General features: G+C 42.0%; 1 protein-coding gene across 1 annotated transcript in view; it reads left to right on the forward strand.

The window, feature by feature from the left end:
• Positions 1-3,481, forward strand: part of stx3a (syntaxin 3A) — a gene marked incomplete at its 5' end in the record, with an annotated part of 43,357 nt that extends 39,876 nt beyond the window's left edge. The window contains one exon of the mRNA XM_039767769.1: positions 2,622-3,481. Coding sequence (XP_039623703.1) covers positions 2,622-2,702 — 81 coding nt within the window. The remainder of the gene's footprint in view (positions 1-2,621) is intronic.
• Positions 3,482-17,620: the final 14,139 nt, after the last annotated feature.

A 17,620-nucleotide genomic window follows, 5' to 3' on the forward strand; every position in this document is an offset into this window, starting at 1 on the left:
ATGTTTGTGATGTCTGTTGGACCGCCAAACACAATGCATTTTGGGTATTACATGAATTATTAAAATACACTTCAATAGATGGTGCAGAGCAAACGTTAACACTGAGGGCTTCGTTGATTACTTAGATTTCAACCCGTCTTAGATGAGTAGCCACGTTAGTTATGTCATTAACTATTTTCTCTCCATTGTGCATGAAAACATGAATTTCAATTCATTTCTTCGCCATTACTACAAAATATATGGGCTAATTAAAATAAAAAGTATCATTTCTGGGTGGAGTATTCCTTGTACTACTCTGTGAGAACAAAACCAGCAAAGAGATGAAAATGGGTGGCCTGTAAAAACTCCACCAAGTATTACAAGCATTCAGGAAGTGCGATGTGACAATGCAGCACATTTCGTCCTTTCTACAATGAGAACTTTCTCTGACTCAGTTTGCAGTTTTTTCCACTAGATGGCACAAGTATTCTTTTTTTGTTTCCCTGCTTGGTAAACTTGGGCTTACCTCGAGCTCATTTTATGCCAGTATTGAAGTACTGTAAATGCTGACAACAAATTGGTGGTGTTTTGTCAAAATGTGTCCCCTTCATTCCTCCATGACATGCCGTTGGTAACTACAATTGTGTGGTTGAACCCCTACACTTACATTTATTTGCTTAGCAGACACTTTTATTTAAGGCACGGGTGTCGACCTCCGGGCCTGGAGGGCCGCAGTGGCTGCAGCTTTTCATTCCCACCCTTTTCCTGATCAGTGACCAGTTTTCACTGCTAATTAACTTCTTTTCCCTTCATTTTAATAGCCTTGTTTTTAAGGATTTGGTCCTCTGGATTGATTCTTTTCTTCATTTAATGGCAGACAAACAGAAATGAGCCAACAGATGAGCAGCTAAACTGGGATTTCAAACACCAACCAATCTCTTAATGAGAATCTGATTCTTGCTGTTAATTAAACTCGTTATTTAGTTCCATGGCTTGTTGCTGCTCTCATTCTCCCACAGCAGACATTTTCAAAACTGCTGATATTCTGTTTTTTTTTGTTTTTTTTTTTTCTAAGTACGCCGTCAAGATGTTTTGGTGACCTGAGAGATCAGCCTTACCAAGACCTTCACCTTTCTCTATTTTCACATATTGTGTGATGGCCACAGGTGAGCTGGTTATCTGGTGGCTCGTTTTGTGTCTCATTATTGTTTTGCTGCTAATTAAGGAAAAAGAGACGACTCGGGGGGCCTGAGTCAAGTTAATTAACACTAAAGCAAATGAAGTTATTTAGCAGCAAATACAGGTCACTAATTAAAAAGGTGGTTAGGGTTAGGGTTCTAAATGGTTAGAATGAAAACCTGCAGCCACTGCGGCCCACCAGAACCGGAGTTCGACACCCGTGATTTAAGGCGACTTACAAAAGAGGTCAGCAGAAGCGAGTAAACATCAGTCTGGGGCAGGGGTCCTCAATCCCAGTCCTGGAGAGCCGCAGTGGCTGCAGGTTTTTGTTCTGACCTGGTTGCTTAATTAGAAAGCAATTCTTGCCAATAAAGCACTAACAAGCTATGAAATTAAATTAACTCTGCTATGTCAAGTCATTCTCATATCCTAGATTTTCTTTCCCTTTCTATCATGCAAATGATTTGAAGGCTAAAATGGACGAGTAATTCTCAGTCCTTCACTTTTTTCTCTTCGTTCTTCTTCCAAGTATTTAATTAAACCCATTAGTGCAGATAAATACACACAGGTGTAAATGTAAAGAAGCTAAATGGAGAAATGCTGCTCTCTCTTGTCATTTGCATGTTATTGATAATAAGGAGCAATTAAAATAGCTGGTCAAGACAAAATTAAGCAATAAGGGCTCAAAATCACTAAAGTGAAGCAGAAGTGTTACTTTAGCAATAAGTGCTTTTTATTAAGCAACTGGATTGGAGCAAAAACCTGCAGCCACTGCGGCTCTCCAGGACCGTGATTGAGGACCCCTGGTCTGGGGGGAATGTTTGGCAGCAACTGTGACAGGACAAGATGACAAAATTGATCACCACAAGTGACAAACTCAGAACAAAATGCAAGTGAGTTACGATTTGCAGGGTACAAAAATGGATAAAGACAGAAATGCACCAAACAGGAGAGTTCCCATACGAGGTAGGGGGGTCAGCAGTTCGGATAGAGGCGGACAGCTCATTTCACCAGCTAGGGGCTACACAAGAAACGGCTCTGAGTTAAGACTTGGGTGGCATCACCAGACGCCTTTCATCGGCAGATCTGAGTGGTCAAGGAGGATCTCGGGACCTCACACGTATGTCCATATTCATAGGTGCTGACCCTCTGCAGACAGGCATCAAGGATTTCAACTTAATACGTTAGATTTATTTTACTTAGCAGACAATTTTATCCAAAGGAACTTGCAAAACAGGTGAACAAAATCAAGTAAACATCAGACTGTCCTGTTTGGGCATGAGTGTTACAGGATCAGGCTAAACACATCTGGATATTTCTGGGCACATGGCATGCCTCTGTGTCTTCATATTGGTGTTTGGGTTAGGGGGTCTGAGGTCAAAGGGGGTTGTGTGCTGAAGAGCATCTTGAGGGCACCTTTCCTTGGGGATCCCTAACTCTGTGCTCCTCTCTTCTTCCTGCAGAAACTCATCATCATCATTGTGGTGGTGACAGTTGTACTCCTCATCATCCTGGCTATAATCCTGGGCACAACCCTCAAGTGATCGCCCACCCCGTCCCCACACTTTACCCAGTCTTCCCTTACTGTGGTAGCATCTACAATGGTTTCCATCCAGTCTTCCTGTTCACCTCACCCCTCCTCATCCTCCTCGACGCTTTCCACGGTCCCCTATCCTGGACTCGGCTGGCACAGAAATCGCATGGAAGCTGCTCCCTCCAACAGTCTGGTGGAATTCCTGCTCCTTGTTGTTGCCTCCATGCCTCCCTTATAGGATTAAGAACTCCATGGATGGCTAACGTGGCTCTTCCTCGCACTTGTGTCATATTTACACACACGCCGCACACATCAAACAGTCGTGTGCATGGGGTTCTTTTTTATGCGTGGATTGTTGTCATAAAGGCTGCTGTTGGTGGTCCCCGTGTGTGCTGTGGGTGCTCAGAAGCAGATTTGCACATTCGGTCCTTAGCCGGGCTCAGGGGGCCACGAGCGACGACTCTGCCCCACCTCCATTTTTTTCTTTATGAGCTATGAAAGTTAAGGTGCCTTTTTAACATGAGTTTTGTTTTACGGGGGTCCTTGATTTTATCTTCCTATGGAACTACACTCAGGATCCGGGGGTTTGGGGGCTATTGGAGCTGCCTTGCCAAAGATGAAGACTCCCGGCATAGTTTTGGGGGTCCTGACCAGCCATTTGCAATGGCGCTGTCACCCCTTACACAACCAAAGCCCCAGAGACCTGGCTCCCATGAAGAAAATATGTATTTTTTTTTTAACAAAATAGTACAAAATGTTGATTCATACTAGAACTTTTTAATGTATACATTCCAAGAAGAGTTGTGATTTTAATTTATTTTGCAATAAACAAACATGGCTGAAAAATTAAACAGAATGTGTACTTTCCGAGTCAGCTGGAGGCCATGACCCCCATTTGATGTGTGAGCTGAAGTGCCAGCTTTGGAGTGGACTTCATTCCCAGACCAGCAGAGGGCGCTCTAGGTCTCGGAGTTGTGTTCGTCATTAATAGGCCAGCTGGCTGTGTTTTGTTCATTTTAACTGTAACCAGTGCCCTGAAACTGGAGCGGTGAGATCCACCAATGGACTCTGAGCAGATGTGGGGCCTTCAGACCAGCAGGGGGCGCACTGAGCCACTGGAGAAGCAGTTGTGTGGTGCTTTGTTGATAACTATTTGGACTTTTGGGTCACACCAGTAAGTGTCTGAGTGGTCCCCTAAGGCGTTGTAACATTTCACAAACTTGAAGCTGATTAGGAATGTTGGGTTTGACAACTGCAGTTGCTGATCTTGTCGCTGGAGAACGTCAAAATACACAACTAGATTTCGCAGGGGTACGTCAAACTAAGTTGATATCACATGATATGACTAGGGTTCGCAGGACAATTTGAACTTGATGACTACAGTTGCTGAACTTTTTCTGGAGGATGTCAAATTATACAATTAGAATTCACAGGGTATGTCTAATTAAAGTCAAAGTCAAAGTGAACTTTATTGTCATCTCAACCATATACAGTACAAGTATACAGATAGACGAAATTGTGAAGCTCATGGTCCACAAAGTAATAACATGACGTGCAAATAATAAATTTATAAATAGAAATAAAATTTAAAATTAAAACACAAGACAAAGAAGTAGTAGCAATATTAGATAGATAGATACTTTATTAAGCCCAAGGGGAAATTCACATAATCCAGCAGCAGTATAATGATACAAAGAAACAATATTAAATTAAAGAGTAATAGAAATGCATGTAAAAGCAGACAATAACTTTGAGTAATGTTAGCGTTTACTCCCCTGGGTGGAATTGAAGAGTCGCATAGTGTGGGGGAGGAACGATCTCCTCAGTCTGTCAGTGGAACAGGACAGTGACAAAAAGTCTGTCACTGAAGCTACTCCTCTGTCTGGAGATGACACTGTTCAGTGGATGCAGTGGATTCTTCATGATTGACAGGAGTTTGCTTAGTGCCCGTCGCTCTGCCACAGATGTCAAACTGTCCAACTTTACTCCTACAATACAGCCTGCCTTCTTAACAAGTTTGTCCAGGCGTGAGATGTCCTTCATCTTAATGCTGCCACCCCAGCACACCACCGTGTAGAAGAGGGCACTCGCCACAACCGTCTGGTAGAACATCTGCAGCATCTTATTGCAGATGTTGAAGGACGCCAACCTTCTCAGAAAGTATAGTCGGCTCTGACCTTTCTTACATAGATCATCAGTATTGGCAGTCCAGTCCAATTTATCATCCAGCTGCACTCCCAGATATTTAAAGGTCTGCACCCTCTGTACACAGTCACCTCTGGTGATCACGGGGTCCATGAGGGGCCTTGGCCTCCTAAAATCCACCACCAGCTCCTTGGTCTTGCTGGTGTTAAGATGTAAGTGGTTATTGATGTGTAGTTAGCAATATGAACATTAATGCAATGTTATGGTATTTGCAATCTAGATACATAAATATAGTCAATCGATATGTAATATAATAAATAAATAATAGATATAGATAATACAGAAATTATCAGTGTATGATAATCGTTGTTTAAGACGTGTAAACAATGACAGGTCAGAATGTTTCACAGCAGAAGGATATCAAGTGTGTCAAAATCCTTAAAGGTCAGTATGAGATTTTCAGTTCTTCTCTACATGCACACTCGTCTTTGCAGGACAGTGGTTTGCATGTATAAAAGTTCTGTTTTTAGAGGTGGTTGAGGCCGTGTGGAAGATCCCAGGGGGGCAGTCTGGTAGCTTGGGGGTAAAAACTGTCCTGCAGATCTGGCAGATTTGGCTCTGGTGCTGCAGTATCTTCTCTTGGATGGCAGAAGTGTGAAAAGTCCATGGGGTCCTGCTCAATGCTGCAGGCCTTGCGGACACTGCGTTTGTAAAATATGTCCTGAGGTGAAGGGAGAGGCACCCCAATAATGTTCTCTGCTGTCTTCACCATCCTTTACAGGCACTTGCGGTTGGATATGTTGCAGTTTCCATACCAGACAGTGATGCAGCTGGTCAGAACATTCTCAATGGTGCATCTGTAGGTGAGGATGGAAGGGGGAAGACTTGCTCGACTCAGCCGCCTCAGGAAGTGTAGTCTCTGCTGTCATTACACATTACACGACCTCTAGCAGGAGGGGATGTTAAACTTGATGATGAACGCAGCTACTGATCTTGTTGCCGTAGGATGTCACATTACACGACCGGTACTCATAGAGTACGTCTAAACCAATGTCACATGACGCAACTTCAAGTAGGAGGGGATGTTAAACTTGATGATGAACGCAGCTACTGATCTTGTTGCCGTAGGATATCACATTGCATGACCAGAAATGACAAGAGTGTACCACTTTATATGACTTCTAGTCGGAGAAGATTTTGAACTTCACAACTGCCTTTGCTGATCTTGTTGCAGGAGGATATCGCATTACATGACTGGGGTTAATAAGACATGTCTAATTAAACCGATGTCACGTTACGTAACTTCTAGTGGGGGGGGGGGATGTCAAACTTGATGACTGTGTCACCGATGTTGTTGCTGGAGGATATCAGATTACATATCTAGTATTCAAAGTGTGTGTCTAATCAAACCCGGTCACATCACATGACTTCTAGTAGGGAGGGTACATCAAACTTAATGACTGCGTCGCCGATCTTGTTGCTGGAGGATGTCGCATTACATGACTGGTGATAATAAGGTATGTCTTAATTAAACCGAAGTCACGTTATGTAACTTCTAGTGGGAGGGGATGTCAAACTTGAAAACTGCTTTTGCTGATTTTGTGGCTGGGAGATGTCCGATTACACGCCTAGTTTTCCAAGTGTGTGTCTAATCAAACCGGTCGCATCACATAACTTCTAGTAGGAGGGTACTTCAAACTTGATGACTGCATTGCTGATCTTGTTGCTAGAGGATGTCACATTACACGACTAGTATTCATAGCGTATGTCTAATTAAACCGATGTCACATTGCATGACTTCTGTTAACTCTTTCAGGGTGGATGTCGACTTTTGTCGCAATTCAGGGGTAGAGAACAATAATCCGCTGTAAACTGTGACATTTTAGTTTGACTCTCTTTGGTAGAAGGAAAGTTAGCTTCATTGATTTGACCTTGATTTATTTTGCGTGCATAAGTGGTGAATTGCAAACAATCTCTAAAATGGCATCAACATCTGGTGAGAGACCAACGTGAATGTGCAAAGCCAAATACTCGGTGGATGACATTTTGCCTATTTTCCCTGAAACGGACTCGGACTTGTCAGGCTCCTGATTTTGATGCAAGTGATCCGGAGATGGAGATCAAAAAGAACTGTGAGGTACCAGCATTAGCTGACCGGCCCCCAGCTGATTGCAGTACTGAACCCATTCGTGCAGCTGATGTGCCTGCAGTAATGTTCACCTGGTAGGACCGCCACTTACGATGACAACAGCTACAAAACAGCAACTGCCACAGGAAGACAATCAAGCATCAGGCCCACCATGTATTCCTGCTGGCCATCGAGCCACCCTCATTAGTAGCCGCTGCTGCCAGAGACGCCGAACAGGCAACCAACTGCGGCCACAGCACACAACAACAGACATTTATCTGTGGAACCATTGCTTTGTGTGCTTTTCAGAAAACTGAGTTTTTTGGAAAAAATTTCTAGCCGTCAAAGAGTTAAGTCGGGATGTCAAACTTGACGAGTGGAGTTGGCTGCAGTAACCCTAACCCTACTCTTGCCACCTGAGGAGGTCGTATTACATGACTTCTAGTAGGAGGAGATGTCAGACGTGATGACTGCAGTCAACTGTAGTTGCTCATCTTATTTCTGGAGGATGTTCAATCACACCACCAAAAATTACAGGGCATGCCAAATTAAGCCAGTGTCATATTGTAAAGGATTAGCAAGGAGGGAGTAAGGATAGCTATGATGAGGATGAAGAATGGAAAGGCCGATGGTCCAGATGACATACCTGTGGAAGCTTGGAGGTGTTTAGGAGGGATGGCAGTGGAGTTTATAACGAGATTGTTTAATGGAATCTTGGAAAGTGAGAGGATGCCTGAGAAGTGGAGAAGAAGTGGACTGGTGGGCCGATATTTAAGAATAAGGGGGATGTGCAGGACTGCAGTAACTACATGGGGATAAAACTGATGAGCCACAGCATGAAGTTATGGGAAAGAGTAGTGGAAGCTTGGTTAAGAAGGTGAGGTGATGATGAGTGACCCGCAATATGGTTTCATGCCAAGAACGAGCACCACAGATGAGATGTTTGCTCTGAGGGTGTTGATGGAGAAGTTTAGAGAAGGTCAGAAGGAGTTACATTGCGTCTTTGTGGACCTGGAGAAAGCAGATGACAGGGTGACTAGAGAGGAGCTGTGGTATTGTGTGAGAAAGTCAGGAGTGGCAGAGAAGTACATAAGAGTTGTACAGGATATGTACGAGGGAAGTGTGACTGTGATGAGGTCTGCGGTAGGAGTGACGGAGGTGGGATTACATCAGGGATTGGCTCTAAGCCCTTTCTTATTTGCAATGGTGATGGACAGGTTGACAAACGAGATTAGACAGGAGTCCCTGTGGACTATGATGTCTGCTGATGACATTGTGATCTGTAGTGAGAGTAGGGAGCAGGTTGAGGATACCCTGGAGAGGTGGAGATCTGCTCTAGAGAGGAGAGGAATGAAGGTCAGTAGGAACACCAAGACAGAATACATGTGCGTAAATGAGAGGGAGGTCAGAGGAATGGTGAGGATGAGGGAGTAGAGTTGGCGAATTTGGAGGAGTTTAAATACTTGGGATCAACAGCACAGAGTAACGGGTATTGTGGAAGAGAAGTGAAAAAGAGAGTGCAGGCAGGGTGGAATGGGTGGAGAAGAGTGTCAGGAGTGATTTGTGACAGACGGGTATCAGCAAGAGTGAAAGGGAAGGTCTACAGGACGGTAGTGAGACCAGCTATGTGATATGGGCTGGAGACGGTGGCACTGACCAGAAAGCAGGAGACAGAGCTGGAGGTGGCAGAGTTAAAGATGCTAAGATTTGCATTGGGTGTGACGAGAATGGACAGGATAAGAAATGAGGACTTTAGAGGGTCAGCTCAAGTTGGACGGTTGGGAGACAAAATCAGAGCGGAGAGATTGCGTTGGTTTGGACATGAGCAGAGGAGAGATGCTGAGTATATTGGGAGAAGGATGCTAAGGATAGAGCTGCCAGGAAAGAGAAACAGAGGAAGGCCTAAGAGAAGGTTTATGGATGTGGTGAGAGAGGACATGCAAGTGATGGGTGTAACAGAACAAGATGCAGAGGACAGAAAGATATGGAAGAAGATGATCCGCTGTGGCAACCCCTAACGGGAGCAGCTGAAAGAAGATGATGATATTCCATGACTTCTAGGCAGAGGAAATTTCAAACTTAGCGACTACAGTTGCTGATCTCGTCACATGAGGATGTCAGGTTACATGACTAAATTTCTCAGGGTAGGTAAAATCAAGCCAATGTCGTATCGTACGACTTCCAAGTCAGAGGGGCAGTCAGTTGGAATAAAAAATAAAAATAAACGGACTGCTGCAGTGCACTTGACTTTCTGATATTGGTAACTTATTGCCGCCTCTGTGTAGAAGAACAGCAGCAACACACAGGTGCCCCCTTCGGTGCGGCACGGTACTGTCTGCCTCACTATGTGCCTTTTCACTGCAGTTTTATGTCCAGTCAGTAAGACTAGATCTGTCACACACATTCATTAAAGATATTAGCCAGACTGTGGAAACTCAGGGTGTATAATAAATGTGTCAGCAAACATTATATTGGCGACATACAGAGAGACAGCGACAGGCATGCGCCAATTGCAGGCATCAACCCCGTGAGAGCGCAGTCTGAGGTGAGGCTCATCGCTGCAGCACGTCACATTTCTCTCCTGTATTTGAACAGACAGTGCACCAATTCAGCGATTCTGACTCTAAAAATAATCAAAATAATTGGAATCATATAGAAAATAAATTAATAGCACAGATCAGTGGACACATTTATTTTATGTTGTCATTATTAGTTTGTTTTTTTTTCCTGCCTCCCCTGACCGCACATACCTGAACCCAAGAGTATGTGAACTGTACAAGGATTGTACTCTTTAGTCTGACCAGGCATACATTTCAGAGTTCTCACAGATTTATTATTAAGTAATGCATTGAGTGGGAATTGAATCCTTGCCTTTAGGGGTACGCTGAACCAAGAGGTAAGCTTTACATTTGAATGTTTGGTAACTGCAATTTGACCAGCAGGGGGCAGACTGAAGGCAGAGCCCTGAGATTTTCTATTCCACTGGTGAGTAGCAGATGCTGATTTCATGTACCGTATTTACAACTGAATAATGGCTGGCATTTGTGTCTTCACCAATAAGGATCACACTGAACCCTGGCCATGACTACTGGGGTGTAATGCAATCTGCGGCTTCATCAGTCGGGGTCTTCACCGACTCCTGGACTGGTGAGTAACGGGCAAGTTTGCCAACTGGGGCACAGCACACTGATCTCATGAATAGAGAACTTAAACATGGCTGGCATTTGCATGTGCACCAATAAGGATCACACTGGACCCCCGGCCAAGACTACTGGGGTGTAATGCAATCTGCAGCCTGATCAGTCTGAGGGGGCTAACCTGACTCCTTATAGGAGTGACATTTACCTCTGGGTAGGCTGCAATTCTCTATCCTAACCAGGAGTGGACATTAAGAATCCACATCTGGAAGATTAGCCAACGGGTGCCCCACACCATGGGCTCTATTTATTTTAGCCCGGTATTTTAAAGCGTATCCAGTTCCTTTCCTCCAACTGAATTGTCCACATCAAATTTTATTTTTTTTTCTGCCCCATTTACTGGCTTCTTTCTCAAGCTTTTTATTCTCACTCTCCTCTCCCTTTTCTCCTATCTGCAAACTTCCCTCCCTAAAACAACTGTGACCATGCAGAAGAAGATCATGATCATGGTCTGCTGCATTATTCTGGCCATCATCCTGGCATCCTCCATCGGCAGCGCCTTTTCTTAGGGCCCGGGAGCAGCACAGACACTTCTCCAGGTCAGTGTAATGATCCAGCTTCCCGTTCCCAGCATGCCGTGTATGATTTTGTGTGTGTGCGAGACTCCCAAGTATTAAAGTCCACATTGAGTCTGGACTGAAGCCAGGGAGCACGTCTTCACTCAAAGACTTGTGGAGCCATGGAGTTGAAGCACAAACCCTGAAGACGAATCTGGATGAGATATGGGGGCGGCTTTGCTATTAGCTAAAGAAAACGAGCGTGATGGATTGAGTGGCCCCCTCTCGATTTGTCTTATGCTTTAGTCACTAATGATTTCTTTTGTCTTACAGGATTCTTTCTGGAAGATGGCCGTGCCCAATATCGTCCTTCTGCCACTGATTATTGTCTTTATTTATTTATTTTGTTAAAATTGGTGGGAACACTTCGTTAATTGAGACCAATCCAAAAGCTCAACCATCTTCATGTTTCCAGACCGTTGCCATGTCTCCACCTTGGCACCAGTTTTCTGTCCAATTCTAACTTGCCCAACACCCCAACCCCACGCGTCCCCAGTCATCCCCATCTTTGGTGAAGGAGGCGTTGTGGGGTTGGACGTCTGTGTGCTGAGCGAGATGTGAGGAAGACCATGTGTTTCAAGACAGGGGTAGCACCGTGGCAGAATTTGCTCAGTTAAAGGTCAGGGTCCGCATTTGGCATATTAGGACAGTCATGTGAAAACGTAAGTGCACCCAATAAAATGTTTCTCAGTTTTTAACGGCAGGTTAGGTGGACCGGTGATGCTAAACTGGCCCCTAATGGACGGGTGTGTTCATCCTGTCATGGACTGTTTGTCATGTTGTTATCCTGCCTTGTACATGATGCTGCTGGGACAGGCTCCAGCTTCACTTGCTCAGGAGAAGCAGGTTTAGACAATGGAGGATAGCTGGGTTTTGTTCTTCTTTGCTTTTTCCGCTTTTAGAAAAGGACAGATGGATTATTTAAGAGATAAATTCCAATATTGAATCAGTTATTGAGCAATTGTTCAATTTTGTAGTCGCTCAATTACTGAAACGAATGAATCGATTAACAGCTTGATAAATACGCTAACTGTCTTTCCATTTGCCATAAAGCATCTTTCTAGTGGCTTTTCATTCTAAGTAAGCCCCAAATTGTCAACTGAAAAAACTTGCACCTCATCAGCCTCCCACTTGACTTTTATTAATAATAATTATAATTCTTCACCTTTATATAGCGCTTTTCTCAATTCCAACAAAGCACCTGCTAACCAGAATGTGAAATTGTAATTAATTAATCAGATTTATTTCAAGGACTGAAATAATTTAATTAACTCACTAATCAATAGATCAGCTCATTAAACTGATCTATTTATGAATGAATTATTGAACAGATTGACTGATTCCCTATTTGCCATAAAACTTCTTTCAAGCTAATCTTCATTCCAACCGAACCCCAGATCTGTGAGCTAAAAAAACTTCCACTCTATTAGCCTCACACTTGATTTTAATTCCAACAAAGCACCTGCTGACCAGTATGCCAAATTATAATTAATTATTCGCTTATTTTTAATGACTCTGTTATTTAAAGTTCATTTAATTAACTAATCATTCACTTAATGAATTGATCAACTCATTAAACTAATCGATTCATTAAATATTGAACAGATTGACCGTCCTCCTATTTGCCATAAGACATCTTTCTAGCTGTTTTTCATTCCAACCGAGCTTACCTAATATTCACTCCAAGTGAGCCCCAAATTGTGGACTGAAAAAAACTCCACTTCATTAGCCTCACAGTTGATTTTAATTCCAACAAAACACCTGCTGACCAGAACGCTAAATTGTAATTAATCAATCAGACTTATTTTTAATGATTCGGTTAATTGGAATTAATTTAATCAGTTAATGAGCTGGAGTAATTGCTCATTAAACTGATCTATTTATTAATTATTGAACATATTGACTCTCTTCCTATTTGCCATAAGACATCTTTCTTTCCAGCAGCTTTTCATTACAACTGAGCCCTACTTGTTATTATTTGAAATGACCTAATATACCTACCAAACGACTGTTTAAATGTTAATCAGTACCCTGAATTTAGAGAAATACAAAGTCATTTTTATATTAAAAGTCTAATTTTCTTTCCAAGTATCTTATTGAATTGATCTTTTTTGAATGAATTAATAAACATATTGAATGTCTTCCAATTGGCCATAAAACTTCTTTCAAGCTGCTCTTCATTCCAACCGAACCCCAGATTTGTGAAGAGACACACTTGATTTTAACAAACCATCTGCTAACCAGTATGCCAAATTATAATTAATTATTCACTTATTTTTATGACTCAGTTAATTAGGTTAATAAACTATTCATTCAGTTAATGAATTGATTAATTGATCAACTCATTACATCGATCAATTTAGTAATTAAATGGCTGTCCCACACAGCTGCGCCCACATAGTAGTGAAACGGGAAAAACTTTAAAAATCAATTTAAAAAATTAAAAAAAATACAGTTCTGGCCAAGCGTCAGGTAGGTACGCTCCACAGTCAAATGGTGGCACTGTATCTGACTGTGTTCAGCTCTGACGGGAGAGGGGAGAAAAGCACGAGGCCGTGATATCTCTGCTAGTGAGCAGCTACCCTCTAAAACACACGCAGCTCTGATCTCTCTCTCTCAAAAAAAAGTCAAACGTTACTCTTTAATATTAGCTAGAGGATTATTGAACATATTGACTCATTCCAACTGAACCCTACTTGTTACTTGGAGTCTTGTTGTTGAACAAGCCACACACCTTTAATAGCTTTTCATTGGTTGGACTCTTAAATTTGCTACCTCCTGACTCGTTACCTTTCGTTGAAGTCTAGAGAATAATAATAATAATAATTCTTTGCATTTATATGACGTATTTCACTACTCAAAGCGCTCAAATCACAGACTTTTCCAAACACACACTGTGAATATTTGAATGATGTATTCAAAATGTATAAGAACGATACAATCACTTCTGAGCTATTAGTTAAAACAGATTGCTTCTTTATTAATTGAACTTATACGAAAATAAACCCATATTTTCATTTATTTGTAAATAAATTCAGTTATTTCCAAAGGGTTCATTCATTTTTACTTGCCACTTTACCTTTCTGCAGCGCACATTTGGACGTTGAATGAATGCCGAGCTGCGGGAGACTGCGCAGCACGCCAGGCCAGTGCGCGTGCGCAGTAACAGGCGCTACAATTTCGGTGGTCGCTTTTCTCCGAACTCGTCATTGGAAATACGCATGCGCAGGGTCTTGTGCCAACCTCTTTCCTTGCCTAGCCAATTTAGATCGTGATCAGAGACTTTGTTCGTAGTGGAGGATTATTAAAAGCGCTTGAAAGTCCCAATCTAATTAGTTTAAAGTCTCAATAACTCAGCGACATATTTGGGGTAACTGGCCTTACAGATGTCTCATAGCGGTTTTTGATTTGAACTTAAATAATTATATGCTAAAAACAGCAAGATGTGTTTTAATGTCATAAAAGTATCGCAGCGACATTTCCTTGCAACTGTGGCTTTACAGTGGTTTGAACGGGTTAGGTGTTTCGGAAGATGTTCGTGCAAGAGCCATTTAACTACAAACTCAATTCTAAACATATACGGAGAAAAAAATTAACAGCTCGGAGATTTGATGAAGAGAAATGTGTGCGAACTCCGTTCCTTCGTCTAATGACTTCAATCGGCTGCGTTCACGTTTGATGAAGCGAACAGAAACGCTTGGTTTTTGGTGCGCCCTAGTGGCCGATTTATGAAAGTGCAGCACACTTTGTGTCCATCAGCGAGTAACTTTCCTTGTGATTTCTTGTCAGCGTTCTGTCCCATCTTTTCACCACCTCCTCTCCCCTAGTCTCATTCCATGTCCTCTTCTCTCCTACCCCCCTCAATTCAGTTAAAATCCCTCTGGAGGAGCCGACCGAGACTTAGCTCAATCCAAACTTTCAGTGGAGTGGTGATAAGGCATATTTTCTGTATGTTTTATATTTACTTCTTAAGTATGGGCAAATATTTGTTTTTGAATGTACACCTTTTGATTTGTGTGACTTTCTTCTGTGTCTTTGTTCTTCTCATGGAAAATTTGAACAGTGATGTTGATTAAAGGTTGGATCAAGTGGCCCAAGACTCGATCTTCCTTTTATGCCTCCGAAAGGTTTTGATATTATTATTGCATGACTGACCCCTTTATCTGAGTTGACTTACAGCATTTGAGATACAATCAGTTACATTTATTTCATTTTTAATTTTTTTCCAATTGAGGCACGGGCAGGTGAAGTGATGCTCATGGTGACACAGTGGTGTCAGTAGTGGGATTCCAATCAGAGTTTGAAGTCCAAAGCATTAACCGCTATGCCACACTACCTCCCTCATAGATGGGGGCAACACAAAAATAATGTATCTGATTTCTCTTAGCTCAGGTGGGCTCCTTTCACAATGTTTTCCTAATGAATTCCCGGGATCTGAACTTGAATCCGCACTTCCAGTAAAGTAACCAGCTCAGCTATTCTGGTCAATGGAGAAATCTGTTGGCTCAAATGGCTAATCTGGCTTCTAACTGCGAGGGTGACTTATTTTTTTTTTTTTGCAAGCTACTTGCTCCATTTGAGATTCACACTACATATTTAGTATTGGAAATATATCATGGTGGGGTGACCCTAAAACTGGATAAGGTGGTTAGTAAAGTGGGTGACTGGTTAGACTTGGACAAAGGCAGATCCATTGGCTCCAGAGGCTAATCCAGCTTCTGACTCTTCTTTGCAGTCGACTCGTTTCATTTGAGCTCCACAAGTTTCACGTGAGAACACAAAATCAATTTGGAGTCAATGACCTGCATTTTTGGTATTAGAACTATAATGTGGCGGGGCGACCCTAAAACTGGATAAGGTTGGTAGAAAAATGGATGACGGGATGTACTCGGACCAAATGAACACCTCGCCACTAAACAACAAGGAAGCAATATATATTATATTATAACTGTGAAATAATCGAAAACTTTTTATGAAACAATGCAACGCATTTTTTTTGGGTGGGAATAAGTCTCCGCACTGTTACGGTCTCAATAAGTAAGTAAAACCAAACTGTGTTTTTAGCGTTTACATCAGTGTTTCCCAACCTCAGTCCTGGGGGGCTGCTGTGGCTGCTGGTTTTTATTCCAATCAGATTCCTAATCAGGGACAACACCTGATAGCACTGATCTCATTTAATTAGCTGCTATTTATTTTCTCTTATTCTACATTCAGAAAAAAGCACAGCAGCATGACTTACATTTATAAGACATTTAGAAATATTTCTGCTTTTGCTATTGATTTAAATGCCTTTTGTTGATTTCATTCTATTTTGCCCTTTCTCTGTGCAGTTTTTCCCCTTCGTCGTATCTTATCAATGACAATTAAAAACAAGCAGAGCAGACATGCTGGCAAACAACATGGAATAATCAAAGGCTGCAACTACTTTAGCATCAGACCCATTGATTAGTAAAAAATGGATTAATGAAACAATTAGAACACCTAGAAAAGTAGAATGAAAATCAAGATGGAAATATTGTTAAAGAGAAAAAAAATACATTATTTCCATATAACTGCTATATATTGTATATGTGTATATATATATATATATATATATATATATATATTATATATATATATATATATATAATTTTACCAAACTTAGTTTTCTATATTGTTCCGGAAACAACGAACAACGAGTGAACCCATCACTTAATTAGCCCAGGAGTCCAATTAAAAACAGAAGCTGGTGGGAAGAAAAACCTGCAGGCACAGGGGGTTCCCCCGGGACCGAGTTTGGGCAACACTGGGTTACATCAAGACGTTAACAATAAATCATAGAAGCGCATTTAATAACTTTATGTATTTTGACCACTAGGGGGCGTTGCAGCACCTCAAACGCCACACGCAAACGCAAAGACACAAGTCCCAGTTTAATTGAACGGCTTTGCTCTTTAAATACCTTCAACAAGAGGCACACACAATACAATTCTGCAGACTCTTTCCTCTCCTCCACTCCTCCAGGCAAACTTCGTCAGCGTCAATCCCGACTCTGACTCGCCTGGATGAGGTCGATCGGCTCCTTTTATCTTGGACACGGGAGTACTTCCAGGACTAGCAGAAATCCTAAAAATCGGGAGTGGTCTCCCTTAGACTTTCTCATATACTCGGATATGAGGATGGGTATTTGAGGAGTAAACCGCAAGACAATGATTATATTTTTATATTATGTACATTAAAGAACCATTAACAACTAATCAAATCAAATTAATAATATATTGAACAATTATTATAAAAGTAAAGTTGAATAAATCGGACTCTGCTGCTGCTTGAATAAAAAAGGTAAAGTACCACTTCTGGTTAGTGGAAATAGCCCAAAAGTTGATGGAAATGTATGTTTTGTACCTAATACTTGTATGCAAAATTTGGTTGACCAAAGTGAAAGCAAACTCAAGTTATCGAGTTTACATACCGAACACACACTCACACAGACATAATTCCAAAAATGGTATTTTTGGACTCTAAAACGCTGAGATTCATCAAAATCTCGAAATTGAATTTTTGGACCATTCCAATACTTCCCCTATATTTTGTATACAAGAAAGTAAAAAGTAAGGATTGTGAACCCCTTTAGCTTTCTCTAGCCGCCTGCATGGAACCCAACAGGGCTGCCCCATGGGACTACAGGTCCCAGTATGCCCTGCGCGTGTTCGTGTGTGAATCCGAAGCCAGGGCGGCTGCCACCTAGTGTACTGGAGGAATAAAATGTCCCGAATAAATAAACGGTCTTCTTCCGTTATACAGTACTGGCCTCCTGACTGGGTAAGGATCCCTGTTTAGTCTCGGCTGGGATGCCAGTTCCTGCATGCCATTCATTATAATACCTACATATTTTTAGTTGATTCAAAATCATTCAGTACCC

Source organism: Polypterus senegalus, chromosome 10 (assembly GCF_016835505.1).
Source record: "Polypterus senegalus isolate Bchr_013 chromosome 10, ASM1683550v1, whole genome shotgun sequence".
Taxonomy (NCBI): domain Eukaryota; kingdom Metazoa; phylum Chordata; class Cladistia; order Polypteriformes; family Polypteridae; genus Polypterus; species Polypterus senegalus.